A 27,903-nucleotide genomic window follows, 5' to 3' on the forward strand; every position below is an offset into this window, starting at 1 on the left:
GATCCGGCAGCGACGCGCAGAGACAGACAGCCGAGAGAGTCGGGGGACAGGGGCGAGCGGGGCGCGGCCCGTGGAGGGGGAGGGCGAGACCAACCGGGCCCCCTCCCGTGAGGGAAGCAGAGACTGGTACGGACTGAACCATTCCATCCCCACCGCTCCGGCCAATCAACGGGGGGCAACGAGGACAGCGCTGGGCACGAGCCTCGCGGCCAATCAGCGCGGGGGTCGCGAGACGCCCCGCTCCCCGCAACGGCCGCGAGAGCCCCCTCCCCGCCCCGTCAACGGATTCCTGCCCTCTACGCCCGCTTTCTTAAAGGGACAGAGCAACGTCAGGAGTCAAGGGGGATTTCTGCCGGAAGAAAACAACCCCCCTCTTCATCCCAGCGGCTGTCAATGGATTTAAAGGGAGCCCGGAGCTGGTAAAGGGGAGTTCGCTCCTGCCCCATTGTGGAAAGGGGTTTCTTGTCGGAGGAGTTTGACGCCAAGTTCTTAAAGGGGACGCCAGCTGGCCTAATTACGGAAGTGGCTGGTGAGATTTAAACTCCGGCTTCTTAAAGGGGACGTGGCCCCGACATGACTTCCGAGAAGCGGTTTCAGCCCGGTTTCTTAAAGGGGCCGTGAGCCCGCCCCGCCGGGAGGCAGACGCCGATCAGTCTGGACCCGCGAAGCCAGACGCGTTGGCGGGGGCAGTTGTGCCCCTGGATTGTGAAAGGCGAGGTTCCTCCCTCGGCCCATCGGCCATTGCCATTGCTGGCAGAAGTGGACGCTGGAGTCTTAAAGGGGAAGTCACTCCTCCCCTCCGACGTGCTTGGGGGCTGAAGACGTTTCACTCCGGACTCTCCAAGGGGAAGTTGCCTCGCGCGCAGGCCGCCTGCCAAAGGGACTGTCTGTGCTGGGGGGGGGGTCGAGCCCCAGAAGCTGCCCAGCCCCCGCTGCACTTTGTGCGGGGCGGGATTTAAATCTAGGGGCCCCAACCCCGCAGGGGTGAGGTGAGGCCTGATTAAAGGGGAGGCCTGTGCGAGAAGCCTGTCCTTAAAGGGGAGGTCCTTGGAAAGAGGGTTGTCGCCTCCGCAGCAAGTTAATCTGAATTAAAGGGGAGGCGCACCTCGGCCCCTCCCTGTCTTGGAGTTTATGTCAAGGGACATTGAACCTCTATTAGTTGACAGGCCTGCCTTAAAGGGGAGGACGCACAGAGCAGCCGCTGTGGCGTTCTGAAGGGGAGGCCCCCCAAAGAAACTGCCACGGGGAGTTCGTGTTGGGGGGCCCGAAATCGGATTTCAAAGGGGAAGATTGCCAGCGTGTGTCAAAATCCCCCTTAAAGGGGAGGTTGCCAGCAAGTGTTTAAAGGGGAGGACGAAGACACACCCCCTCCACTTCCTGGGGGAGCACCTCCCCCCTCCGGTTCTCCACCAATCAGCGCCCAGAGGAGAGGACCCAGTTCAGAACAGCTGCCATGCAGCAGGCTGGAGAGGGGTGAAGGGCGTCGCAGGAAGAGGCTTGGACGGGGGCAGCATGGAAGCAGCGGCAGCTCCTGCCCCCTGCTGGAGCGGGGGAGGTGGCAGGGCCCGGAGGCTGCGTCGCTGCTCGCGGCGGGACCGCGAGAGCCGCCGGAGCCAACGTCGGGGGGGACGCCCAGGGGAGCCCGCCCACCGGGGCATCCTCTCCTCCTCCTCAGACTCAGAGAGCGAAGGTCCCGCCCCGCCGGCCCCTGTGGCGCCCGGTAAGCCCCGGCGCCGGCCCTTGCGCCGGAGGACGAGGCCATCAGGCTCCTCCTGCAGCCATGAGGAGGAGGAGGAGGAGGAAGAGGATCTGATTGACGGCTTCGCCATTGCTAGTTTCATCAGTCTGGAGGCACTGGAGGTGAGGGGCTGAGAATCGTTCTCAGCCACAGGCACTATAGGGCACAGGAGACACATAGCAGAGCCCATTCCAGGCGAAGCACAGTGGTGTGCGACACACGTACACCGCACCCAAAACAGACAATTATAGGCAGCCCAGCCCGGATAGGGTGGATTGATGGGGTTATGTTTCTGGAGTACTTGACATATAGCCGTGGAGATGGGGCCATGTCTCAGTGCTGGGGGTTCCCGGGGGCTGGAATATAGTGAGGGACGTAGTTAGGTGCCAGAGGTTCCTGTCAGCTGAGATATAGTTGGGGAGACAGGGATATGTCTTGGGGATGGGGGGTTCCGGGGGCTGGGATATAGTGGGGCAGGGGCCGGGACAGGGCTGCATCTTGATGCTAGGGGATGGGATATAGCATGACGGAGGGGCTGTGTCGCAGTGTCAGGGGATGGGATATAGCTGGGGGGGACGGGGATGCCTGTGCGTTGGAACTGGGGGTTCCTAGCACTGGATATAGTGGGAGAGATGGGGCTATCTCTCAATGGCAGGGGTTCCCGAGGGCTGGGATATAGCCGGGGGGAACGGGGCCATGACTTTTGTCTGGGATGCTGGGCGCTGTGTCCAAGATGGTTGCTCTCCTTTGGGAAGCGGTGCTGTGTCAGGCTGCAAGTAAGGCTGTGTCTACACTGCCAAAACTTCACTCGTTCAGGGGTGTGAAAAAACACCAGTATAGACACCTTGTTCGAGGTGGTTATTTTTTATCCCCAGGAGAGCTCTCCCCTGGTGATAAAGCGTGACTCCGTTGCCCACGGCACAGCGCGGCCGCGCTGTAACGTGGGCAGTGTAGACATGCCGTAAGACCTCTTCCGGTTAAGATGTGAAGCAGGGAATCCAGGTTTCAGCAAGGCAGGGTGGGGAGCTCCCCAGTCTCAGTGTGTTCCTGTTCTGCGGTGACTCATGCTTGCTCCTCTTGTCAGACTGGACTGATTAGGAATCAAGGCGTGTACCCCAGAGTAAAGGTCAGTTGTAACCTGTCACGTCCCGCCCCCAAGGTGGCTGCTTCTCAGCACCAGGCAAGGGATCCCTATGTAAACAGTCCCTGTGCCCTGCCCAAGAGGTGGCCATATCTCAGTGCTGGGCAAGGGATCCCAGTATAAGCAGCTCCACCCCAGAGGTGGCTGCGTCTGAGCGCTAGATGAGGGAACTCATTAGGGGTGGCTGGGCAGGTGTCATCTGTCCTCAAGGATCTGCTTCACCATCTCCCCCTCCCCACAGAAGGACACGACACTGAGGACCCCCGAGCGGCTGGAGCATCGGCTGAAGCACTCGGGGAAGCGGAAGCGGGACGAGGGGAGCGGCTCAGAGGAGGAGGAGGGCCGTGATGAGAGCTCAGAGAAGGGGTGTGGGCGGCATGCGGGGGAGCGGGCGCTGAGGAGACGCAGCAAGAGGAGGAGGAAAGAGGTGAGTGGAGAGGGGGGTGTGGGATTGGGCAGGGAGAACTGGGGGGCTGGATGATATGGGGCTGCAAGGGAGGGTGGGGAGCTGGGCAGGGGGATGGCAGGGTATTGCAGGGGTGGGTGGGTGCTGTGAAAGGGGGACGGGATGCTGGAAGAGTAGGGGCTGGGTCGCGGAAAAGGCTGGGGGTGCAAGGGAGGGTGTGGGGAGACGGAGCATGGAGGTGCAAGGGAGGGTGGGGGCTGGATGAGGACTTTGGGATGCAGGCCGGGGGGTGTTCATGACATGGCAGGGGCATCTCAACTCTGCTCATCAGGGGGCGGTGCTGCCAATCGTACCCCTTCTTTCCCACAGGCCTCCCTCCGCTCCTACTTGGAAACAGGATACATAGTAAGTGGCTCCCTCGCGCTCCGCCTCTCCCCCCTTTGTCTGGCCCACGGCACCCCCTAGGGGCAGGCTCAGGCAGCTCGCCCTCCGCTCATCCCACCTTTGTCTTTCTCCCTTGCAGTGCGACATGGAGAGTGACCCAGGGGAGCAGGTGAGAGGCCCTGAACCTCACCCCTCCTCCTGCCCCCTCCTCCCATCCCCACCCCCTGAACTCCACCAGCCCACACCTCCTGCCCCCACATCCCTGAATCCCCCCTCCCCCGGGCAGGCGTGTTTGGGAGGGGAGCCCTCCCTGGGGAGCTCAGAGAATCAAGGACGGTGTGTGTGGGGGCGGGGGGGGGGGGGGGGGGACGGCTGGCGTGTATTTGGCAGCAGGGGGCTCCCCACAGCCAGCAATAACATGAGTTCATTTCTCTCCCTATCAGGCCTCCAATGATGACCTGGATCAATCGTTCACTGTTTCAACCAACAAAGGTGGGTGCTAAAGGAAAAAAGCGCCCCTTACCGAGCACCCCCACGCTGCTCGCTGCAGCACAGCGCCCCCTGTGACATTACCCCGGGTACAATCCGGACTGTTGAACAACTGCGTCCCCTTCATTCTCTAGCCTGTGGTGCCTTTTGCACTGCTTTGCTGTGAGAACAGCCATTCCTGGTCCTACTCACTCATAGCCCCTAGCCTGCAGAATCGTTCCCAGCTAAACGACAGGAGAGCTCTGGCCAGCCACTCATGAATTACATACAGGGCGACACCAGCAAATTCCCGGTCCCAGCCTTGTCCGCCAGAAATGGACATCTTGTACTGCCCAGCTCCCAGCTGGGCAATACAAGCTCACAGAAAGTCAATCGTTTCATCAATGGAAAATTATATGCATATAATTTTATCTCAAGTGGAGGTTCCCAAATGCTTCAATCCAAACACACTGGCTTAGATAAAACAATAAAACAAGTTTCGTATCAACAGAAAGAAAGATTTTAAGTGATTACAAGTAATGAGGCATCAAAGTCAGAAGTGGTTACAAAGAAAATAAAAATCAAAAAGGCAAACTAATACCTAACATAAGAACAGCCATACTGGATCAGACCAAAGGTCCATCTAGCCCAGTATCCTGTCTTCTGACAGTGGCCAATGCCAGGTGCCCCAGAAGGAGTGAACAGAACAGGGAATCATCAAGTGATCCATCCCATCACCCATTCCCAGCTTCTGGCAAACAGAGGCTAGGGACACCATCCCTGCCCATCCTGGCTAATCGCCATTGATGGACCTATCCTCTGTGAATATATCTAGTTCTTTTTTTAACTCCATTGTAGTCTTGACCATCACAACATCCTCTGTCAAGGAGTTCCACAGGTTGACTCTGCGGTGTGTGAAAAAATACTTCCTTTTACAAGGAAGTACCTACCTTAACAAGCTAAGAGAACTTAAAGCAAAAAAGTTTTTCTCACCATAAGCTTACAGCAGCCTGGCTGGATTGCTTTAGCCAGGATTTCCCCCCAGTTCAGTGATGCTGCCTTTGTCATTCCAACTTCACTGCTGCTGTGAGTAGAGATAGGGAGAGAGAGAGAGGATTTGGAGGCCACTGTTTCTCATACCCTTTTCCCCTCTTTGAAGATTATCTCCAGCTGGGGTTCAGGCGAGAGGCAGTGCGTTTACACGGAACCCCCCAGCTGTGGCTTTGTCAATATGTAAAGTTCTCGCTCACACCCTGTATATGATGGTTCATTGGTTACCTGGCCGGGCCGACAATGTGTCTTTTGTCTCTGAAGAACTGTTTTGGGCCTGCTTTTCTAAACTTGGAACACGTTACAACAATGTGATACTGTAGAATCTTATAACTTCACATACATTTTTGCCACACATATTTTACCAGGACAAAAATGTTCAGCAGATTGAGTTTTCAAATACCACCTCACAAGGCATACATTTGTATACAATTTATCATAGTCTGTTGAAAAGCGTGAACATGGGGTACAGTCTGTCACACACCCCTAGCACTGACTGCTGGGGAGAGTGCCTCCTACTGAGCCCCCCCGACCCTGCTCATTGCATGGCAGCACCCACCCACCCCACCCCCAGCGCTGCATTGGGGCATCAGGGCAGCACTGGCAGCCCGGGGAGTGCCCCCTGGTGCTGGGTGGTCTCTCACTGGGTGCTGTCTCTCTCCCCAGCCTCGGGCCCAGTTGGTGCCGTGAACGGGAGCTGTGCAGCCAAACTCTCTGTGATCCCCAAGGTCTCAGGGCTGGAGCGGAGCCAGGAGCGGAGCCACGAGGCCGACGGGGACCCCCTGCTAGTGCCTTTCCTGCCCAAGGACCCCCTTTCTCAGGCAGCCCCAGCCCTCCCTGTGGCCCCGGCCCGGCCCCCTACTCCTCCAGCCCCGCCGCCCTCCCGGACACCCAACCCGGCTGCTGCCCGCACCACGCCCCAGCCCCGGGGCCAGCCGCCGGCGCCGCAGGGGGGCCAGGCACCCCACGGCCTGCCCCAACCTACTGTGCATGGGAAGGGAGCACCCTTCGCCAGCCCCACGCCGCCGGGGCCCTATGGAGCAGGGCTGGACCTCAGCATCGCCGGGTGAGTGAGCTAGGGCGTGCATTCCTGCCTCGTTCTGTCCCCCTTCGTTCTGTCGCCTTTCCCCCCCTTCTTTTCTTGCTCTCTCTCAATCATGTGTGTCCCTCTCTCCCCCGTTCCTTTCCATGTTCCGTACCCCCTCATCTTCCCCCCCACTAACTCTCCTCTCGTTCGGTCTCGCTCGTTCTCTCCCCTGGGCTGATTTTCTCTCTTCCTCTCTGTCTTCTGCAGGTGTAGCCGGAGCAGCGCACACGCCAAGCCCCTGCTGCCCCCTTGCTCCTCCTCCTCGCAGCTTCCTCCCCGCCCCTCCACCCCTTCGCTGGCCCTGCCCCCCCACGCCTTCCCTTCCACCCTGCGTCCCCCCACCCACCATCACCCACCCCTCTTCCCCCCCTCTCCGGGCCTGCCCCCACCACCCCCTCTGCTCCAGGTCGCTGGGCACCCCGCCGCAGCCGCAGCCTTATCCGGTGAGTTGGGAGGGAGGCACTGGGGGTGGGAGGGGGTATGGCAGGGTTGGTGGGGCCAGTCCCATCTCTTCTGGGAAGGGGTTGGCGGAGGGGGGAGGGGAACATCTTTCAAGGTGAGGCTGGCAGAAGATGGTTCCCATATCTCCAGGGGAGAGGGGCCGGCAAGGGGATCCCATCTCTCTGGGAGGGTGCGGAGGTGGCTGGTGGTTGTGGAAGGGGTTTCATTTCTCAGGAAGAGGTGGGGGGGTGGTCCCATCTCTCTGGGGGGTTGAGGGGGAGTGACTACAAGGGGGTCCCATTTCCCCCAGATAACTCCACCCCCGCTCTCTCCTCTCCCTGCTCAGAACAAGAGCTGATCCGGCAGGGCCTGAGCTCGCGGTTCCTGACGGCGCAGGGCGGGGCCGACATGGGGGCAGCCGCCATCCGCCCGCTGGCCTTCCAGTTCCATCAGCACAACCACCAGCACCAGCACACCCACCAGCACACGCACCAGCACTTCACCCCCTTCCCGCCGGGCATGATGCCCGCCCCCGCCATGGTGAGTGACCCTTCGGGGGCGTCCGCTCCGGTCCGACCCCAGGGCAGGAAACTCTGCCTCAGGGGGAGCAGGGAAAGGGACACAGGACCTTTCCCCTCTAGAGAGCACTGGTGCGTTGGGTTCCCCTTATATCCCACTTTTTCTTTTCCAGTTTGAGAAATACCCAGGCAAGATTGATGGGCTTCTGAGGCATAACGTGAGTGCGGCGTTTGCAGCCACTACCCTGTGCCAGGGGTTCCCAAGGGCTGGGATATTGGGGGGGGGGGGGGGGGAAGGCAGGGCTGTGTCTAGGTGCCAGGACTCCTGGGGGCTGGGATGTTGCGGGGGGCAGGGCTGTGTCTAGGTGCTAGGGCTCCTGGGGGCTGGGATATTTGGGGAGGGGGGCAGGGCTGTGTCTAGGTACCAGGGCTCCTGGGAGCTGGGATATGGGTGGGGGCAGGGCTGTGTCTAGGTGCCGGGGCTCCTGGGTGCTGGGGATATTGCAGCAGGACAGGGCTGTGTCTAGGTGCTAGGACTCTTGGGGGCTGGTATATTGGGGTGTGGGGAGAGTGGGAGGGCAGGGCTGTGTCTAGGTGCCGGGGCTCCTGGGTGCTGGGATATGGGTGGGGGCAGGGCTGTGTCTAGGTGCCGGGGCTCCTGGGTGCTGGGATATGGCGGGGCGGGACGGGGTCATGTCTCAATCCCAGGGGTGGTTCTTCGAGCAGTGTCCCTATGGTTGCTGCACTGTAGGTGCGCTTGTGCCCCCTGCGCCTTTGGTCGGAGATTTCTCATAGCAGTGTCTGGTCCGCTCATGCCCCGTGCTGCTTTTCTGTAGCACTGCGTGAGCGAACCACCCTCAGTTCCTTCTCAGCTGGAGTCAGAACTCTGGCAGTGGTTCCCGTTGAGATTACCTCAACTGTGTCCTGCTTTGTTGTTGTAGTAGTTAGTTTGTCGTGTTTAACATCAGTGTAATTAGTTAACAGGTGGTAGTAGTAGCTTTAGCTTCCTAGTTATGAAAAATAATTAATATTTGTTTAAAAAAAGTTACATTTAGATAGATATTAGTTAGTAGATAAGGTAGTTCGTGTTCACTGGAAGGTTATGCCTGGTTCTCCCGGTGTCAAATGTTGTCTGTTGTGACGGGCACTCCTCAGTGCATTTGTTCACTCGGGGAATCACACATTGCCCGAAAGTGTAAATTCTGTCTGGCATTGACATCTAGAGCCAGAAAAATCTGGGAGATCAAATTTCGGCTCCTGATGATGGAGAGCTCACTACGCCTGGCTTCTGACCCAGGCCAAGAGACTCCTCCTGGACACCAGGAAAATATGCTACCTCCACTATCTCTCAACTGCTCTCATCGATGGCTTCTAGGAGGAAGATGCAAGACTCCTCTCATAAGCTTTCCAAAGGTCATGCCCTGAGTTTACTAGGTAGAATTTATCTCAAAAAAGCCAAGGTCGTCAGTATCTTCAGCTACTTCAGCACTATCTGTTCTCCAATCTGGTACCTGTGAGGCTGCTAGTTCCTCAGGTTCCGAGGGCACCGCTAGACCAAAAGATGGCAAAGCCTCAGGCCCAGCGAGATCGTTGGTACCGTTAGCAGACCAGAGCAGCAAGAAAAGCTCTTCCTCTGCGTCCTTGGTACCAAAGCAGCCTATTGTTAACAATTTTCCAGGGCTTTGAGCACCACCCATCACAAAGATGGGCAACCTTCATCGCCTGCCGTCTCTAGGAGACCTGATCCTCAAGAAGAAATTTTTGAGGAGCAAGAAACTAAAGCCAGTGAAGAGGTCTCTCCTCCAGCCACATCTCCTCAACTCTTGATGAAGCAGTCATGCCTCCTCCTCCATCCTTAAGCAGTTCAGGATCTGGTCAAGAGAATTGCCAACTCCTTGCAGATCTCTCTCCAGGAGGTTAAAGAACCTCATCATAAGCTGCTTGGTGTCCTTCATTCACCCTCATCTGCCCACGTAGCCTTGCCTGTCAACAAGGCCCTTCTGGACCCCGCAGCGATCATCAGGCACTATTCTGTCTACATGTGAGAGAACGGATAAGAAATATTATGTTCCAGCAAAAGACTTGTTTTTTTCTCATCCCTCTCCTACTTTGGTGGTCGATGCAGTTAACGAATATGGAGGGCAGCACTGTGCTAAATCCACGTCCCATGAAAGATGATAAACATTTAGCCCTCGTTGGTAGAAGATCTTATTCGTCAGCCTCCTTACAACTTAAAATAACCAACTATCAGGTGTTAATGGTGAAACATAATCACTAGGGCCTTACCAAATTCACGGCCATGAAAAATGCTTCACGGACCAGGAAATCTGGTCTCTTTTGTGCTTTTACCCTATACTATACAGATTTCATGGAGGAGACCAGCGTTTCTCAAATTGGAGGTCCTGACCCAAAAGGGAGTTGCAGGGGGGTTGCAAGGTTATTTTAGGGGGATCGGGGTATTGCCACCCTTACTTCTGCGCTGCCTTCAGAGTTGGGTGGCCAGAGAGCGGTGGCTGTTGGCTAGGTGCCCAGCTCTGAAGGTAGCACCCTGCCAGCAGCAGCACAGAAATAAGGGTGGCAATACCTACCACATCATTCTTGTGCTACTGCCTTCAGAGCTGGGCAGCTGGAGAGCGGCGGCTGCTGACTGAGGGCCCAGCTCTGCAGGCAGCAGCGCAGAAATAAGGGTGGCAATACCATACCAGGCCGTCCTTACTCCGTATTGCTGCTGGCAGCGGCTCTGCCTTCAGAGCTGGGCTCTTGGCCAGCAGCCGCCGCTCAGCTGCCCAGCTCTGAAGGCAGCGCCGGTGCCAGCAGCAGCGCAGAAGTAAGGGTAGCAGTACCGCAACCCCCACTACAATAGCCTTGTGACCCCGCACAACTCCTTTTTGGGTCAGTACCTCTACAATTACAGCACTGTGAAATTTCAGATTTAAAGAACTGAAATAATGAAATTTACGATTTTTAAAATCCTATGACCGTGAAATTGACCAAAATGGGCTGTGAATTTGGTAGGGCCTAAGAATCATATAAATTACACCAAACTGAACTCTTTTGTTGACCGCTTACTGGCGGAGCAGAGAGAGCAATTCCAGGCAATTATTGTGGAGGGCCAGCTTCTTGCCAGAACACCACTACAAGCCTCTCTCAACACTGTCGATATTGCTGCCCATTCGAACTCTGCAGCAGTAGTTCTGAGAAGGGCTTCCTGGCTCCAGCTCTGGATTTCTGAAAGAGGAGCAGAATACGGTGGAAGACTTTCCTTTTGATGGATGTAAACTGTTTGCAGACGGGGCAGATGAATCTCTGAGCACATTAAAGGACTCTAGGGCTACTTTGTATTCTCTTGGGAACTATACATCTGCCTACAAGAGATGGTTTAGCAAGTCCCAGACAGCTCCGAGATCCCAGACAGCTCAATTCCTCATCTCCCAGAGGCTGTGTGAACCATAGCAGAAGACACCCAAATTCCAGAGAAAGAAACCATCCAACTCTCAGCCTTCTGCCTTGCACCCTTCCACCTCTGCACAGCAATTCTGATGGGCTAGTTAAGATTTCTGAATTACCACCCTCATCCTTACCAACTCCACCAGTTCCACTGCCTTCCTCCCTTTGGCGATGACCTTTTCCTCTTCAGGCACGTTTGAGAGTTGATCCCTACAGTCAGATGGGTTTTGGAGATCATCTCCACAGGGTATGCCATCCCCTCCACATCTTTTCCATTGACCAACCCCCCTCTCCGTCCCTTTTCAGGGACCCCTCTCACGGGAGCTTGCCTTGTCAGGAAATAGCCCCTCTCCTACAATCGGGTGTTATAGAACCAGTTCCCATGCAGCACAGAGGAAAGGGGTTTTAGTCCAGGCACTTCCTAATACCAAAAAAGAATGGCCCTGGGAGACCCACCCTAGATTTGAGGCTACTCAACACTTAGGTGAAGGCACAAACATTCAAAATGGTGACACTTGCAGTGTTAATTCTGTCACTAGATCCAGGGGATCCTTCAGGATGTGCTTTTCCACATTGCGATCCAGCCATCTCACAATGGACATTTTATTGTCAGCCAGGACCACAGTCAGTACCAGGTGCTCCCTTTCAGCCTGTCATCTGCCCCGAGGGTCTTTTTGAAAGTCATCTCAGTAATAGCAGCACAGCTCCGCAGGAAAGGTATTTTAGGGTTCCCTTACCTGTATGATTGGCCGCTGAAGGGTCGCTCCCTGGAACTGACTTCAGGGGCCACTTCCGAAGCCATAGATCTCTTCCTCAACTTGGGCCTACAACTGAACATTCAAAAATCTCCTTTTGACCCCTGTGCACAGCTTAGCGTTCATAGGAGCGCATCTTGATTCAGTAACAGCAGGAGCCTACCTTCTTCTGTGCAGGTGTGTGGCCCTTTCCAACATCGCCAATACAGTCCAGCTCAGCACCCAGACTTCGGTCAAGAACCGTCTTCAGTTGTTGGGGCACATGGCAGCCAGTCGATCACGCAAGACTCCGATTGCACCGCCTTCAAGGGTGGCTCAGGAGTGTTTAGTCATCAAACAGACACAGTTTAAATATGCTTCTTTCCATACCCACTTGCATAAAACAGTCCATCAATTGATGGAAAGACCATCATGGCGTGTGCGCAGGACTCCCATTTGTACGTCTTTTCCCAACGCTTGTCATGACTGATGCCTCCATGCGAGGGTCGGGAGAGCACCTGGATGTTCACATGGCCCAAGGCAAGTGAAATTCACAAGAGACCATGCTACACATGAACCTCCTGGAACTCCGAGTGGTCAGATACGCCTTTCTCCGGTTTCTACCACTAATCGGGGCAAGTACATAAAGGTTGTGACGGACAACATGTCATGCATGTTTTACATCAACTGGCAAGGAGACGCAAGATCCCCCTCCCTCTGCACTGAGGCTGTCAAGCTCTGGAATTGATGCATATACAATCAGAGCGTCATCACAGCAGCCCGTCTTCCAGGGGCTCAGAATGTGACAATGGATACTCTCAGCAGGCACTTCTTCCAAGACCACGAGTGAGAAATAGATTCCAGCGTATTACACTGGGGCACCTCCCAGATAGGTCCCAAACTGGAGAAGGATGCTCGATTAGCGGATTGAGATTTCCGATCCATCCCAGCAATAAACAAGAGATGTGCCTAGTTTTGCTCCAGAGGCGGACTGGGTCACCGACTCCTGTGCGATGCCTTCATTGGTCGTCGGATCTACTGCATGTATTCCCACTGACTCCTCTACTAGCCAAAGTTCTGTTCAGAATAAAAAAGGACAGAGCCAGAGTCATCCAAATAGTTTTGATCGGGCCCAGACAAACATGGTTTCTTTACCTAATACAGCGGTTCGTTTGCTCACCGACCGCTCTCCACATTGCTCCTCACCTGCTCTCCCAGGAAGGGTTGGAAGATCCTTCACCCCAGCCTTGGAGTGCTTCGTCTTAAAGAACAGTTGTTCCGTGGATCATGGGATTAGAGACCGCCTGCTCAGAGGAGGTAAAAAGAGTAGTTACACAGCAGAAAACAGTCTACTCGCTACACATACTCTCAAATAGACAAGATTTATCTGTTTGTGTGACCTCCGACATATTCCACCGACCTCGTCGCTGTCAGATATACTGGACTATATCCTAACTCTCTAAAAATTTCGGGGCTATTTCTGAGTTCCATTAGAGCCATCCCGGCTTTCCATTCTCCAATAGAGGGTTATTTTGTTCTTGCCCACCCGACAATATTGAGGTTCCTCAGACGTCTCAGAAATCAGAATCGGTCAGTCAATTGTCGTAATCTGGTTCTTAAATGCCTTACAAGATCACAGTTTAAACTGCCTGCTCTGTTTATCAGTGAAAACAACATTCCAGGTAGCCATCTTGTCGGCCCGACTGGTTGAGGAAACAGGGGACATGCCACAAAGGCCCCTTTTCACAGAATTTTTTAAGGAGGTGGTCACATTATGACCCCACCTTGAATTTTTACCTAAACTTTCCTTTGAGTTCCATATTAACCAACCCATTCACCTGCCGATCTTCCACCCCAAACTTCACCTAGATAAACAAGAAGCATTGTTGCACACCCTGGACATTGGGAGAGCCCTGGCCTCCTTTCTGGATAGGACTAACCCCTTCAGAAAGACCCCCAAATTGTGTGTCTCACTCGTAGCTAGATCAAAAGGGCCTGCAATCTCTAATCAAAGACTTGCCAAGTGGATATCTGACTGCATTAATTCTTGGTACAAATCTTGTAATATTCAGGCACCTCCAGACATACGAACTCAGTCTATGAGGTCCATTTCCACCTCTACGATATTTCTCAAAAACATGCCCATGATTGAAATACGTAAGGCTGCTACTTGGGCTTCTATATGCACGTTCGCTGAACGCTAGTCAGTAACTCCTGACGCTGCTTCTGATGCTGTTTTCTGTACTTTCTTCCATACTGGACTCGACTCTGAAGGCTCTCGTCGTCGTCCCCCCGTCCCCCCCCCCCCCCCCCACCCACCCACCTTAGAGGGAATTGCTTGGTAGTCCCCCAAGCGGCGCACCTGCAGGGACACGACTCAACGAAGAAGAGACGGTTACTAACCCTGTGCAGTAACTGTGATTCTTCGAGATGTGTGTCCCTATGCGTGTACCACTCCCCGCCCTCCTTCCCCTCCGCTTCAGAGTTCTCAGCTATGGGGCTTCATGGTAGAGACGGAGCTGAGGGCGGTTCGCCCGCGCAGTGCTATATGACGACGCCCGGGGCAGTGCCATGAGAACTCTCCAGTCAGAGGCATGGGGGTGCAAGCACACCTAGAGTGCAGCACCCGGAGGGCACATCTCGAAGAACCACAGTTACTGCCCAGGGTGAGCAACCATTTCTTCCTGGGGGCTGGCTATAGCGGTGGGGAACAGGGCTGCGTCTCGGTGCTGGGAGTTCCCAGTGGCTAGGTTGTGGGCTGTGTCTCAGTGCCAGGGTGTCTCGGCGGCTGGGATATAGCCAGAGGACGGGACTGTTTTCCAGTGCTGAGGCGTAGCAGTGGGGGGCCAGGGCTGTGTCTTGGGGCTGGGGGGTTCCTGGGGATTGGGATATAACCGGGAGGATGGGGACATGATTCAGTGCTGGGGGTTCCCAGGTTCTGGAATATAGTGGTGGGGAGACTGGGCTATGTTGTAATGCTGGGTGTTCCCCGGGGGTTGAGGTCTGAGGTCCCAGGGTGCTGCTTATTCCCCAGGGACTAGCAGACCCCTGCAGTGATGGCACTTCCCTTTCCACTCAGTGAGCTCTCCATGCTCTCTCTCTTTCTAGTTCTATGCCACGTTCCCTCCTGTGTCTGGGATCCAACCTGTCCTGCCCCCTGCTGTTTCCTTCGGCTCCCTGCAGGGGGCTTTTCAGCCTAAGGTGAGTGGGGAAGTAGACCTTGTCCATTCCCAGCTCTGGGAAGGGAGTGGGGCCTAGAGGGTTAAAGCTGGCAGGGGACGGGGGTAGCAGCTGGGAGCTAGGCCTCGTGGGTTCTATCCCCTGCTCTGGCAGGCGAGTGGGATCTCCTGGATTAGAGTGGGGGGGCTGGGAGTCTAGCCAATTGTGGGAGAGGGAGGACTCTATCCGGGTTTTGGCTCTGGCTGTGGTAGGGGGATTTGTTTGTTTGTAGCCTCCTGACGCCCTGTTCTCTCCCCAGAGCACTAACCCAGAGCTGCCATCGCGGCTGGGAGCTGTCGCCCCCTCTTTGTCTCAGAAAGGGGGTCAGGTGAGCAGGGCAGTGGGCTGTTTGCGTGGTGTGGGATGTGGGCACGGATCCCTCTCTAACCGCCCGCTCTCTGTCTTTTTGTAGCTCACGGACCATTTCAGACCCTCCCTGAGGGTAAGTAACCACGTGTACCAATCCTGTGACTTCGCTTGTTGCAGCAGGGGATGCTGTGAGAAATGGGTCATGGGGGGGAATAGGCCAGTGCGTGCCCAGCAGGGGGCGCTGGGAGGAACGGGTCACGGGGCAGGGGAATAGCCCATCTTGTGCCCAGCAGGGGGCGCTGTGAGGAATGGGTCACAAAGGGGGAATAGCCCAGGCGGGGGCACTGCCCTGGTGTGTCCCAGGAGCTGATGCTTTCCCATCTTTCTTGTAGAAGCCTGGCAAATGGTGCTCCATGCACGTCCGCGTGGCCTACATGATCCTGCGGCACCAGGAGAAGATGAAGGTAGAGTCGTGGTGGTGCCCTTTCTAGGCCCCAGTGGGCACTGCAGGGGACAGCAGATCCTGACCAGTAGCGCCCCCTGCAGTACCGGTGCTGGGCGAGAGCACAGCTGGGATCCTGCACTCATAGTCTGGGAGCATAATGTAGTAAAAACTCATTCTGGGGGCACCTTAGCCATAGAAAGGCAAGAGAGGTGTCAGCTGAGTCTTAAATATCTCCAGAATTATAAATTCAGTGGCTTCACCCTCTGCGGCATGGCAGGGGGCACTCGTTGCCCCTGGCCCCAGATCTAGATCCTCCAGTTGGTGGGAATTTTGATAATACTGTGTCATCAGAAATGAGTCCAGTTGAGTATCATTCAAAAGCCCTTTCTCCCTCGAACACAACAGTACCAAACGTAACAAACCCAGAACATTTAAATGGATCCTGTCAAACTAACCAAATATCTTTTTTTTTTTTTGAATGAGATTACAAGTTTGATTGATAAAGGTAACGGGTTTTTTTTAACTGTACTTTAACCGGGGATGCGTTGGCTACATAAAAAAAACCTGGTTCTTTGGTAATCCTAGGGAAGTTAGCCTTGACATGTAGGACTGAAAACATGTTTTCATCTAAGTCATCATCGAGGTCCTCTCCATCTAGGCACGTTGTCACACTGATCTTTGTCCATGCTGCACTCGCACGTCTCTGTACAAGGCAATCTGCTGGCCAGACATTTGCAGGGTGATGAGTATCTGGGCTTTGCATGTGAGTGTTTGATTATCTAAGGATGAAATCAGGAGCACACGGTATTTTACATACAACTGGTGTGGTCAGGCCATCTGTGCCTGATAGGAGGAGGGTAGTTTTGGATGCACGTGATCATCTTGGAGCCGTTCCATTGCTTGATGATTTGCCCTTCTGGTAGCAGGTCTAAATGCACCCCTTGTCGGTGGCAATTTATGTTCGTTGGTCTGCTTCTCGGAAAACATCGACACTGTAACTCTGCAAGTGTTGTAATGTGGATCTTCAAATGGTAAACTCGGCATATGAACACCTCCAGTGCACTTATGACATAAGAACGGCCATACTGGGTCAGACCAATAGTTCACCTAGCCCAGTAGCCTGTCTTCCAACAGTGGCCAATGCCAGGTGCTTCAAAGAGAATGACCAGAACAGGTAATCGTCACATGATCCATCCCTTGTTGTCCAGTCCCAGCATCGGGCAGTCAGAGGCTTGGGGATACTCAGAACATGGGATTGCATCCTTGACTGTCATGGCTAATAGCCATTGGTGGACCTATCCTCCATGAACGCATCTAATTAAATTCTTTTTTAAATCCATTTATAGTTTTTGCCTTCACAATATCCCCTGGCAACGCGCTCCGCACGTTGACTGCATTGTGCGAAGTGCTTCCTTTTGTTTGTGTTAAACCTGCTGCCTATTCATTTCATTGGGTGACCCCTGGTTCTTGTGTTATGTGCAGGGGGAAAAAACACTTTCTCCACACCATTCCTGATTTTATAGACCTCTCTTATACCCCGCCCCTTAGTCGTCTCTTTTCCAAGTTAAATAGTCCCCGTCTTTTAACTCTCCTCCTATGGAAGCTGTTCCAAACCCCTAATCATTTTTGTGGCACTTCTCTGTACCTTTTCCAATTCTAATGTGTCTTTTTTTTGAGATGGGGTGAGAACTGCATGCAGTTTTTGAGAACTGCATGCAGTATTCAAGGTGTGGCCATACCATGGATATATATAGCGGCATTATGGTATTAGTGTATTATCATCTATCCCTTTCCTAATGGTTCCTAACATTCTGTTCGCTTTTTTGACTGCCACTGTATATTGAGTGGATATTTTCAGAGAACTATCCACAATAACTCCAAGATCTCTTTCTTGAATGGTTATAGCTAGTTTAGACCCCCATTATTTTATGTGTATAGTTGGGATTCTGTTTTCCAATGTGCATTACTTTGCATTTATCAACATTGAATTTCAACTGTAATTTTGTCGCCCAGTCACCCAAGTTTTGTGAGATCCTTTGTATGTCTTTGCAGTCTGCTTTGGACTTAACTATCTTGAGTAATTTTGAATCATCTGCAAATTTTGCCACTTCACTGTTTATCCCTTTTTCCAGATCATTTCTGAATATGTTGAACAGCACTGATCCCAGTACAGATCCCTGTGGGACACCACAATTTACCTGTCTCCATTCTGAAAACTGACCATTTATTCCTACCCTTTGTTTCCTGTCTTTTAACCAGTTACCAATCCATGAGAGAACCTTCCCTCTTATCCTGTGACCGCTTAGTTTGCTTAAGAACCTTTGGTGTGGAACCTTGTCGAAGGTTTTCTAAAAGTCTAAGTACACTATATGCACTGGATCACCCTTGTCCACATGCTTATTGACCCTTCAAAGAATTCTAGTAGATTGGTGAGGCACGATTTCCCTTTACAAAAGCCATGTTGACTCTTCCCCAACGAATCGTGTTGATCCATGTGTCTGATGATTCTGTTTTTTACTATAGTTTCAAACTATTTGCCCGGTATTGAAGTTAAGCTTACCAGCCTGTAGTTGCCAGCATTGACTCAGGAGCCATTTTTAAAAATTGGCGTCACATTAGCTATCCTCCAGTCATCGGGTACAGAAACTGATTTAAATGATAGGTTACAAACTGCAGTTAGTAGTTCTGCAATTTCATATTTGAGTTCCTTCAGAACTCTTGGATGCATACCATCTGGTCCTGGTGACTTCTTATTGTTTAACTTAGCAATTTGTTTCCAAACCTCCTCTATTGACACCTTATTCTGGGACAGTTCTTAAGATTTGTCGCCTAAAAAGAATGGCTCAAGTGTGTGGATCTCCCTCATATCTTCTGCAATGAAAACCAATGCAAAGAATGAATTTAGCTTCTCCTCAGTGGCCTTGTCTTCCTTGAGTGCTCCTTTAGCACCTTGATCCTCCAGTGGTCCCACTTTTAGCAGGCTTCCTGCTTCTGATGTACTTAAAAAATATTTTGCTGTTAGTTTTGTGTCTTTTGCTAGTTGCTCTTCAAATTCTTTTTTGACCTGCCTAATTATATTTTTACACTTTATTTGCCAGATTTTGTTCCTTTTTATTTTTCTCATTTGACCTCCAACTTTTAAAGAATGCCTTTTTGCTTCTAGATACTTTTTTTACTCTGTTTAGCTGTGGTGGCATTTTTTGGGTCCTCTTCACTATTCTTTTTAATTTGGGGTATACATTTAATTTGAGCCTCTATTGTGTTTTTAAAATGTTTCCCTGCAGCTTGCAGGCATTTTACTCTTGTGACTGTTCTTTTTAATTTCAGTTTAACTAGCTTACTCATTTTTGTGTAGTTCCTCTTCCTGAATTTAAATACCACTGTGGTGGGTTTCTTTGGTATTCCTATTTTCTCCCCCCTCTCTCCCCTAGGATGTCAAATTTAATTATATTATGGTCACTATTACTGAGTGGTTCAGTTATATTCACTTCTTGGACCAGATCCTGTGCTCCACATAGGACTAAATCAAGAATTGTCTCTCCCTCGTGGGTTCCAGGACTAGGTGCTCCAAGAAGCAGTCATTAATGGTGTCTAGAAGCGGTATTTCTGCATCCCATCTGAGGTGAATGTACCCAGTCAATATGAGGATAGTTGAAATCCGCCATATTATTGAGTTTTCTATTTTAATAGCCTTTTTAATCTCCCTGAGCATTTTAGAGTCACCATCCTGGTCCGGTGGTCGGTAGTATATCCCTACTGCTATACTTTTATTACTCAAGCATGGAATTTCTGTTCATAGAGATTCTATAGTACAATTTATTTCATTTAAGATTTTCACTATATTTGACTCTGTGCTTTCTTTCACATATAGTGCCACTCTCCCACAGCACGACCTATTCTCTCATTCCAATATATTTTGCACACTGGAATTACCTTGTCCCATTGATTGTCATTGTTCCACCAAGTTTCTGTGGTGCCTATAATATCAATATTCTTATTTAATATTTGGCACTCAAGTTCACCCATTTTAGTATTTAGACTTCTACCATTTGTATACAAGTACTTATAAAATGTATCACCTTTTAGTTGTCTGCCTTCATGTGATGTACTTGAATGGGATGACTTTTCATCTGACTGTTTCTCTTCTGTTCCTACCTGTACTTTATCAACTTCTATCCTCTCCTCTTTACTAGAATATAGAGAATCCCGGTTAATAGATCCTTCCTATGAGATGTCTCTGTCCAAACCGTGTGCTCCTTTGCACCTGTTGGCTTTTTCTCCAGCCTTAGTTTAAAAACCTCATCGGTGACTGTCACAGCTGTTTCGAGCACCTTTGGACAAGGAGAGAGGTGAATCAAATGTCTTCCAGTAAGATAATTTGGTCTTCCCAGTCAACCTTCCAGTAGTGTCACATCTTGAAAGGGCATGGAAACCTGCCAGTGGATAGCATTTAATGGGCCGAGTGATAGGAACACATCTCTGAGGGATATACAGTGATTCTGTTCTTCAGAAGGAGGCACAAAAACAGAACCTAGAACATCTGTGTCTTTGCAAAACTCTGGAGTTTAGTAGCACCTCTTTCTCTGTGGCTTTGATGGCAGGCAAGATCATTTTAGTCTCAGTCACCTCATGGGAACCACGAAGAAACTCCACTGAACAGTGCAAAGCGGCAGCTTCATTACACCATGCAACGATGAAATTCTTCCATCAGTTCTTTGCGTGCTGCAGCGTTGTCTCTGCAATGGACGCCATTAACTCATCCTTTGTGCAAGTATGAGACAGTAGCTTCTTCAGTGTGAAATTGGAGATGTTTGTGGACAGGGGCAGTATCTCCTTTCTGGTAATACTGCTAACTGATTCCCCCGCATAGGTGTCAAACATGAGCTGGAGTTTATCATAGGTCCAGTATTTTCTCTGTAGCCTCATAATGAAATGTTCAGCCAAATCTTGGCAGCTGTTACCAGGTTCTGGTTTGTCAAGAGCTTGTACCTCAGCCATACCATCTCTGATAGCTTTGCTAAATGGCCTCTGCTGGTGTAAGGCACCGGTCACGTTGTCAGTAGGTGCTGGCTTAGGAAGCTCATGTGAGATGTGCATTAGTTTGCTTCTTGCCTGGTACATACGCATTGTTCTGTCGTGTTCAAACATAGATTGTGGTACCACAAAGAACTCGTTCATTCCCAAAGTCTCATGTAGATCAACATCATGCTGCGATCTGGACACAGCCAGGAGATGAGCAGACCGTGACCTGTCTGGTTAGCCTTTCACTCTGACTTTCTTCTTTGCATTTGAGCACAGCTTTAGTCTACCGTTCTTGATTGGAGCCTATAGATTGATGCGGTCTTAGTTAAGTGTTTGGGTGCTGAAGGCTTCATGGAGGTCATGGCCCAAAGTATCCATTTGACCGACACCTTTAGCTATCTCATGCTATTAATGAGCTCCAGACCATTCTATGCAAATGGATTGCCAATGCAAGTAAGCTCATCATGTAGCTTTACAGTTACCCCTTCTTGGCATTTAACACCACCTAACGAATCTAGACGATGCTTGGCTGCTTCTGGGGAAAGTCATCCCAGCCATGCTTAATGTGCGAAATTCGATGGAGTCCTGTCGTTGTGAGAGAAACCAGGAAAGGATCCTGTCCTGCCCCCCGATCCTCCAGTGACTTTCAATGCTCCGTGTTCATGTTCTAGGTCTTCGTCTGAACCAAGTGCACAGAAAGGAACTGGCGACCTTTTAACAACCCAAATTCCTTTTCTAAATTCCTCCCGTATTTTCTACATCTCTTATTTCAGCAAGGAACCAGGCAACCATCGCAGAATATTTCGATGCTTCAGATGTATTCAAGTAGGCGGGGCCTGATGAAAGTCATTGTAGGATACTTCAGGAACTAGCTGAAGCAATCTTAGACCATTAGCAATTATCTCTGAGAACTCCTGGAGGAAGGGTGATCTCCCAGAAGACTGGAGAAGGGCAGCCACAGTACTGATCTTTAAAAAGGGGAACAAAGAGGACCTGGAGAATTATAGACCAATCAGCTTAACTTCAATGCCTGGAAAGATACTGGAACAAATAATTAAACAATCAGTTTGTAAGCACCTGGAGGATAATAGAGTTATAAGGACTAGCCAGCATGGGTTTATCAAGAACAAATAATGGCAGACCAAACGAATTTCCTTCAAGATGTGATCTATCTTGATTTTTAGTAAGGCTTTTAATATAGTCCACCAGACATTCTCATACACAAACTAGGGTAATGTGGTCTAGATGAAATTACCATAAGGTGGAACGATTGTAGTCAAAGAGTAGTTCTCAATGGTTTGCTGGCAAACTGGGAGGGTGTATTTAGGGGTGTCCTACAGGAGTCAGTCCTTGGTCCGATACTAGTCAATATTTTCCTTAATGACTTGGATAATGGAGTGGAGAGTATGCTTATAAATTTTGCAGATGTCACCAAGCTGGAAGGGGTTGCGAGAACTTTGGAGGACAGGATTAGAATTCAACACAACACTGACAAATTAGAGAATTTGTCTGAATTCAACAAGATGAAATTTAAGAAAGATGAGTGCAAAGTACTTCACTTAGGAAGGAAAAATCAAAGGCACAAGATGGGGAATAACTGGGTGCTTGCACTGCTGAAAAGGATCTGGGGGTTAGAGTGGATCACAAATTGAATGAGTCAAGCACGTGATGCAGCTGTGAAAAAGGCTAATATTGTTCTGGGGTGTATTAACAGGAGTGTCATAGCGAAGACAAGGGAGACAATTCTCCCACTCTACTCTGCACTGGTGAGGCCTCAGCTGGAGTACGGTGTCTAGTTCTGAGTGCCGCACTTTAGGAAAGATGCAGACAAATTGGAGAGAGTCCAGAGTAGAGCAACAAAAATTATTAAAAAGTTTTAAAACACCTGACCTAGGAGGAAAGGTTTAAAAAAAACGGGCATGTTAGTCTTGAGCAAAAAGTCAACGGAGAGAGGACTTGCTAACAATCTTCAACTATGGTATGGGCTGTTCGAAAAAGGACTATGACCAGTTGTTCTCCATGTCCACTAAAGGTAGGACAAGAAGCAACGGGCTTAAATTGCAGCCAAGGCAATGTAGGTTAGATAGAGTTAGAAAGTTTTTCCTACTAAGGGCAATGAAGCTCTGGACCGGGCTTCTGAGGGAGGTTGTGGAATCCCCGGCACTGGAGGTTTTATAAAATGGGTTAGACAAGCCACTGTCTGGGATGGTCCAACCAGGGTTACTCGGTCAAGGGCACCAGAACCTTGGTAGAAGTGGGCGGCAGGCGGCGCATAACTGTGGCTAGCAGGGGGTACAGTGGAAAGGTTCGGGGGGGGGGGGGGCTCAGCAAGCCGCCCTGCTGCTTCCTAGGGGGACACAGAGAGAGCAGCTGCCAAGGGGAGCGCTGCCTCCTCGCTGCTGGGCATCCCAAGAAATCGGGGGGGTCCACGTAACCCCGTCCCTCCCCCTTGGGACATGTCACTTCTGGAAGGCCAAAGTGGATTCCTGTGCCCCTTCTCCCCTAACCCTTGCACTCCCCTCCTGCACCCCCTGCCCTCCAGACACTTGGTGCAGCTGGTCTTCTACCTCCAGCAGCTACACAGAGCTCACCAGGAACCAGCCACGTAGCCCATCCCCCTGCCTTTCCCACCAGCTGCCGTCCAGCACCTGCACTACCACGGTCCAGGCACCCGCCGCGAAACACAGCCCCTGCTGGTGCTGCTCCACACTTGCCCGAGGCTTGCAGTGTGTGGACAGAGCCAGTGACTTGTGGCTGGATGTCTTCACCACCGCCCCATTACACCTCTTTTGGCCTCCTAATCCAAGCTGATAACAGTGATGATCTACACCAATGAACCACTTCTCTTTTGCCGCTGACGCCAAATCAGCTGGAAGCTCTCTCCTTCCCTTTCTTGTAACCTTAGAAAAATGAATCCGGTCTCGTGTTCTGGGCATTAACTACTACCACGGTATTGTCAGGCAAGGGCCCCAGTTTCACTGTGGGAGGGCTGCATGTTTCACATCCCTGGGTTAAAGGAGAATTAAAAGACCCTTTTGGGTTTTCAATATTTTTCTCTAATCCAAAACTACATAATTGTTCGTGGTTTGGCCCGTTGTGTGCAGGGAGAAAGGGCTTTGGAATGATACCTGACTCGACCCATTGCTGATGACGTCTAATCCAAACTTCCACTAACCAGAGGACCTAGAGCTGGGGGGGACTGAGATTCCCTCGCAGAGGCTGATACCAGTGAAATGAGGATTCTGTAGATTTTTTTACACGAATCGGATGACCCCTCCCTCACCCTTCTGCTGTTAACTTTCCCCAGAATTACACGTGCTCCCAGACTGTCAGCTCTGGCCCAGGGTTCCCAGAACTCGAGGAGGGCCCGTTCCCTAGCACCAAGGCATGTGAGACTGGGGGCTGACGCCATATGGAGCCCTGGGGAGTAACCATTGGGGGTGACCCTGCCTGGGTGGGGGGGACTAGAAGGGCCCTGTGAGATGCAGTTAGGTTCCTCCTTTGCTGACCTCCTTTCTCCCGTCTCCCCAGCTGATGCAGGGTGATCCCCACAAGCTGGATTTCCGGAACGACTTGATCACCTGCCTTCCTGGCACAGGGACCTTTGGAAGCCTCGCTCATGGCCAAGAGCTCACGCGCCCAGCCACGCTTTTTACCCCCGCAGGTCAGCGCCTTCCTGGCCCCATGATCCTGCAGCCACTGCCCCCCGCCCAGCCCTGGGTACCCAGGTTATTGGAAAAATTGGGCATAAGCGTGCCATGGGAGTTGGAGGCCTATCTGGGGGAGGGGGTGCTGGGCTGGTGGGGGACGTGGGGAGATCGGAGCCGATTCGGGGAGGGAAGAGACAGGCCCCCCAGGGGCTGTAGGGGGTTGGGGCTCAGTCTGGGGAAGGGAGGGAGGGAGGCAGATGGGCTAGCCAGTAGGGATGACCTCCTCTCAACCAATCTAATGCTCTTTCTGTCCTCCACAGGCGCCGTCCAGGCAAGCTCTGGTGCCTCCTTTGGGCCTCCCAGCGCGCCACATAGCTCTTTCCTGGGCCCCAGCGCACACATTGGTAAGAGTTGGGGGCAGGGTACAGGGCACCAGGACTAGGCATGGAGTCAGGGGCTGCCCATGAGGCACATGGGCTGTGCAGGGCGCACCAGGGATGAGGCACCAGGGCTCCGGGGGGCGTCGCTGCGCCCATTCACCCCTCCCTTTCCTCCTTGCCTTTCAGATCCCTTCAGCCGCCCCACCAGCTTCCCCATGGCGCTCTCCAACGGGGCCTTCGGGGGCCTGGGGAACCCCGCCTTCAGTGAGTAGAGGGGGCGGACTCCGGTGTGGGAAGGAGGGAGGGCTGTTCTAGGCCCCATGTAGGGTGACCCTGGGGGCCAAAGCCCACCTGGGAGGGAGCCAGGACCTGCATGGTGAGAGTCTGGGGGTGAAGGGAAAAGTTGTGGAGGCATGTGAGCTCTGGGGAGTGAGACCCCCATGTGAGAGGAGGAGGGCCTCAGTGAGCCCTGGGGAAGGGGTTGTGTCCAAGAGGGACAGCCCTGAAGCAGGGCCTGTGCTGGAGCAGGCAGGCGAGCCCTAGGGATTTCTGGGGCGGAAGAGGAGCAGGGCCTGCACCTGGGGAGCGGGACCTGTTCTCGGAACCTCTGTAGGCTAATCCCCCATGAGATAAGGCAGGGCCTGGATAGGGAAGGGACATGGGGACAGGGCCTCCCTTGGCAGAGATGGAGCTTTTGTAGGGAGAGCCCTGGGGACGGAGCCTACTTTGGGAGCGGCGGAGCATGTGTATGGCGTTCTGTGTCATGCTCTGCTCGCTGTGTTCCCATCCCAGACTCCAGCTCCATGTTTGGGCAGAAGGACAGTCCCGGGGCCCAGGCCTACGGCAGCCCCCACGACCCATGGAACCGGCTGCACCGCACGCCCCCCTCCTTCCCCACTGCCCCCGCCTGGCCCAAAGGGGGTGCTGGTGACGCAGCTGAGCGCGGGCCGGCCCAGCACGACAAGGAGCCGGACAAGCGGGAGGTGCCTGCCATAAAGGACGAGAAGGACAGGTATGAGGTGGGGGCAGGGCGGCTGGGGGTGCAGGGGTCAATGCAAGAGGGCAGGGGATGAGGGTTGCAGGGCTGGCTGAGGGTTGAGGGGGGTCAGAGTGGGATCTGGGCAATGAGGTCCAGGTGCGGGGGTGGGACTGATTCTGGGGAAGGGGGGATGGGCTGGCAGATTGGGGGGGGGGATCGGGGCTGATGTGGGGGTGGGGGAGGAAGGGGATGGAATGGTTGGGGATTGAGGAGGGGGGGATGGCTGAGGAATGTGGGGGGATCGGGGACTGATGAGGAGGGGGACGAGTTGGGGATTGTGCGGGGCCTCAGCCCAGTTCGTGGCACTAACCCCCACCTCTGTTCTAGGGACACCCTCTTCTCCAGGCCCCCCCCTCGTGCCTCGCCGGCGCCCCTCCCCACTAAGCACCCCGCCTCCCTGGGGCTGGAAGACGGCCCCATGCGGGCACACAGCGAGCCAGGCCGGGAGCAGCGTTACGGCAGCCCGGTGAGGGGCCGGGCCTCACGCTCACCCTATCCTGACCCTGTCCTCAAGAAAGAAGTGAAGGTGAAGGAGGAGCCGGAGCTAGGTGTGCTGGAGGGGGCACTACGGGCGGGCGGGCCCTTTCCTGGGGCTCTGCATGTCCCCCACTCGCTGGGGCCACTGGCCGTCTTCGAGCGGCCACCATACCTGGTGGCTGGGCCGGCCCCTGGATCCCCCTATGCCACCCTCGAGGCCTGGCGGGAGCCCTACGCCCTGCCCCGCTACCTGGAGCGTGAGCTGCCCGAGGACTACGAGCGCGCCCGGCTCTATGGGCTGGGGCCGCATCCCCCGGGGCTGTTGGCCTACCCCCGCCATGCTGCGCTGCTGGCCAAAGCCCCACCCCCAGAGGGGTTGCTTGGTGCCCCTCCACCCCTCATCCCCGCCGTGCCCGGCGCCCGGCCCAGTTCCCCCCGCCGTGCCCCGGACCTCCGAGAGCTCACCACCGCCTACAAGGACCGGGACTCCAGATAATGATGCCCGTGGGTCCCACGCCCTGGCATCAGAGATGGCATCCCCCTCCACACTGGGCTGGCTAGGATCCCCCCCACCCTGCCATTAGGGGCAGCATTCTCCCCCGCCCACCCCAGCATCAGGGGCAGTATGTCCTCCCCACACCAGGCCAGTCGGCATCCCTCCCACCTGGCTTCAGCACTGGTATCCACTCCCCTCACTGTGGCATCAGGTGCAGCATCCCCTTCCGCATCCCTTGGCCTGGCCAGGATCAGGGGTGAGAACGCTGAGGAGCCTCCCCCCACACACCCCCCACCCCAGCTGCTACACAGACACAAGCTCAGAAGGGGGGGGGCAGGACAGTGGGGTTCAGGGTGTGGCTGTGCCTCCCCATCTGCCCCTGGCCTGGCTGCGTCCAGGTGAAGGAGGGTTGGCATTGGGCCCCCTATGCTGTCCCATGGAGAGGGCTTGGGGGAGAAAGACCAGCTGTCGGGGTGTTCTCTAATGGCCTGGGGGGGTTAGGTCTGGGTTGTTGGGATCACCCCAGGGCGGGTGGAGGTTAAAGGGCAATCTCCCCAAGCTCATGAGGTTTCGGGGCAGGAATCTGGGCTTCGGGTTCCCCAAATCTCCCCATAAGTGGGGATTTCGGGGGGTGTCTTGCTTTGCTCCTGTGGACTGGGGGGCAGGAGTGGAGCTGGGGCCCCCAGCCTAGTGTGAATAGGCCCCTGCTCCCTCAGGTGAGCTGGGTTTTGTACATTTATATCAGGTTTGAGGTGGTGATTTTAAAGGATCCCCCCACCCCTCTTCTCTCCCCTCATTTTTAATGTACCGCGCTTTTTCTATTCCTGTATCGACGTTGTGATGCTCCCCTCCTTCTCCCCACTGGACCTGATCGGAAAGGGGTAACACGGCTGCAGGGGAAGGGTATTGGAGACCCCCCCCACCCCTTGCATTGGACACTGCCGGTTCCTCTTTGCCCCCCACCTTCCCCCAACCCCTACCTCCCGGTTTAATTAAACCCCAGATTGGTGCTTCTGGATACATTCCTCTTTGTGATTTCTTCTACGTGGGGGTGGGTGAGGGATCCGGGTTATAATCCATGACTGCAGGATCGGAACATGCCGGTGATGAAATATTCAGGCCCAGGGCTGGGAGTCTCCGGGAAGGAGAGGGCAGCTGATGCCTTGACGCAGTGAGATGAGGGAGGCCATATGTGGGCTGATCTGGGGTTTGGGCACCAATCCAGGACACCGGGATTCCATTCCTGGCTCCACTGCAGGCTGAGGGGGACTTGGGCATGTCCTTGAATCTCTCTGGGCCTTATCTGTAAAATGGGGAGAATTGTCCTCCCCTTCGTCGATTTCGATTGTAAGCTTCTTGGGACAGGGACTCGTATTCTCTCTCTCTGCGGCACACAGCACAACTGGGGCCCCGGTCTCAGTTGCGGTCTGGGCAGCACCCACCACAGTGGGA

The 27,903-nt window shown here is 53.4% G+C and overlaps 1 protein-coding gene across 3 annotated transcripts; it reads left to right on the forward strand.

The window, feature by feature from the left end:
* Positions 1 to 27,469, forward strand: FBRS (fibrosin). 3 transcript variants are annotated; one of them, XM_054027520.1, is made up of 18 exons: positions 1 to 1,860; positions 3,124 to 3,306; positions 3,655 to 3,690; positions 3,809 to 3,838; positions 4,113 to 4,161; positions 5,854 to 6,253; positions 6,482 to 6,717; positions 7,062 to 7,255; positions 7,407 to 7,451; positions 14,523 to 14,615; positions 14,893 to 14,961; positions 15,046 to 15,075; positions 15,335 to 15,406; positions 23,941 to 24,073; positions 24,380 to 24,463; positions 24,626 to 24,703; positions 25,232 to 25,451; positions 25,806 to 27,469. In XM_054027520.1, exons 1-18 carry the CDS (start codon positions 1,513 to 1,515, stop codon positions 26,449 to 26,451), a joined length of 2,946 nt encoding a protein of 981 aa, XP_053883495.1. In that variant the 5' UTR covers positions 1 to 1,512; the 3' UTR covers positions 26,452 to 27,469. The 3 variants fall into 3 exon arrangements, with proteins under 3 accessions (XP_053883495.1, XP_053883496.1, XP_053883494.1); XM_054027519.1 differs by having other exon boundaries at positions 2 to 1,860; positions 3,121 to 3,306; XM_054027521.1 differs by lacking the exon at positions 15,335 to 15,406 and having other exon boundaries at positions 3,121 to 3,306.
* The last annotated feature ends 434 nt before the right edge of the window (positions 27,470 to 27,903 follow it).

Source organism: Malaclemys terrapin, chromosome 4 (genome assembly GCF_027887155.1).
Source record: "Malaclemys terrapin pileata isolate rMalTer1 chromosome 4, rMalTer1.hap1, whole genome shotgun sequence".
Taxonomy (NCBI): domain Eukaryota; kingdom Metazoa; phylum Chordata; order Testudines; family Emydidae; genus Malaclemys; species Malaclemys terrapin.

Bases quoted from the DNA above. Each gene is read 5' to 3' on its own strand.
- FBRS (XM_054027519.1), top strand. From the start codon at position 1,513: ATGGAAGCAGCGGCAGCTCCTGCCCCCTGCTGGAGCGGGGGAGGTGGC. The intron at 1,861-3,120 runs GTGAGGGGCTGA...CCCTCCCCACAG, and splicing joins TCAGTCTGGAGGCACTGGAG to AAGGACACGACACTGAGGAC. The intron at 24,704-25,231 runs GTGAGTAGAGGG...TTCCCATCCCAG, and splicing joins CCTGGGGAACCCCGCCTTCA to ACTCCAGCTCCATGTTTGGG.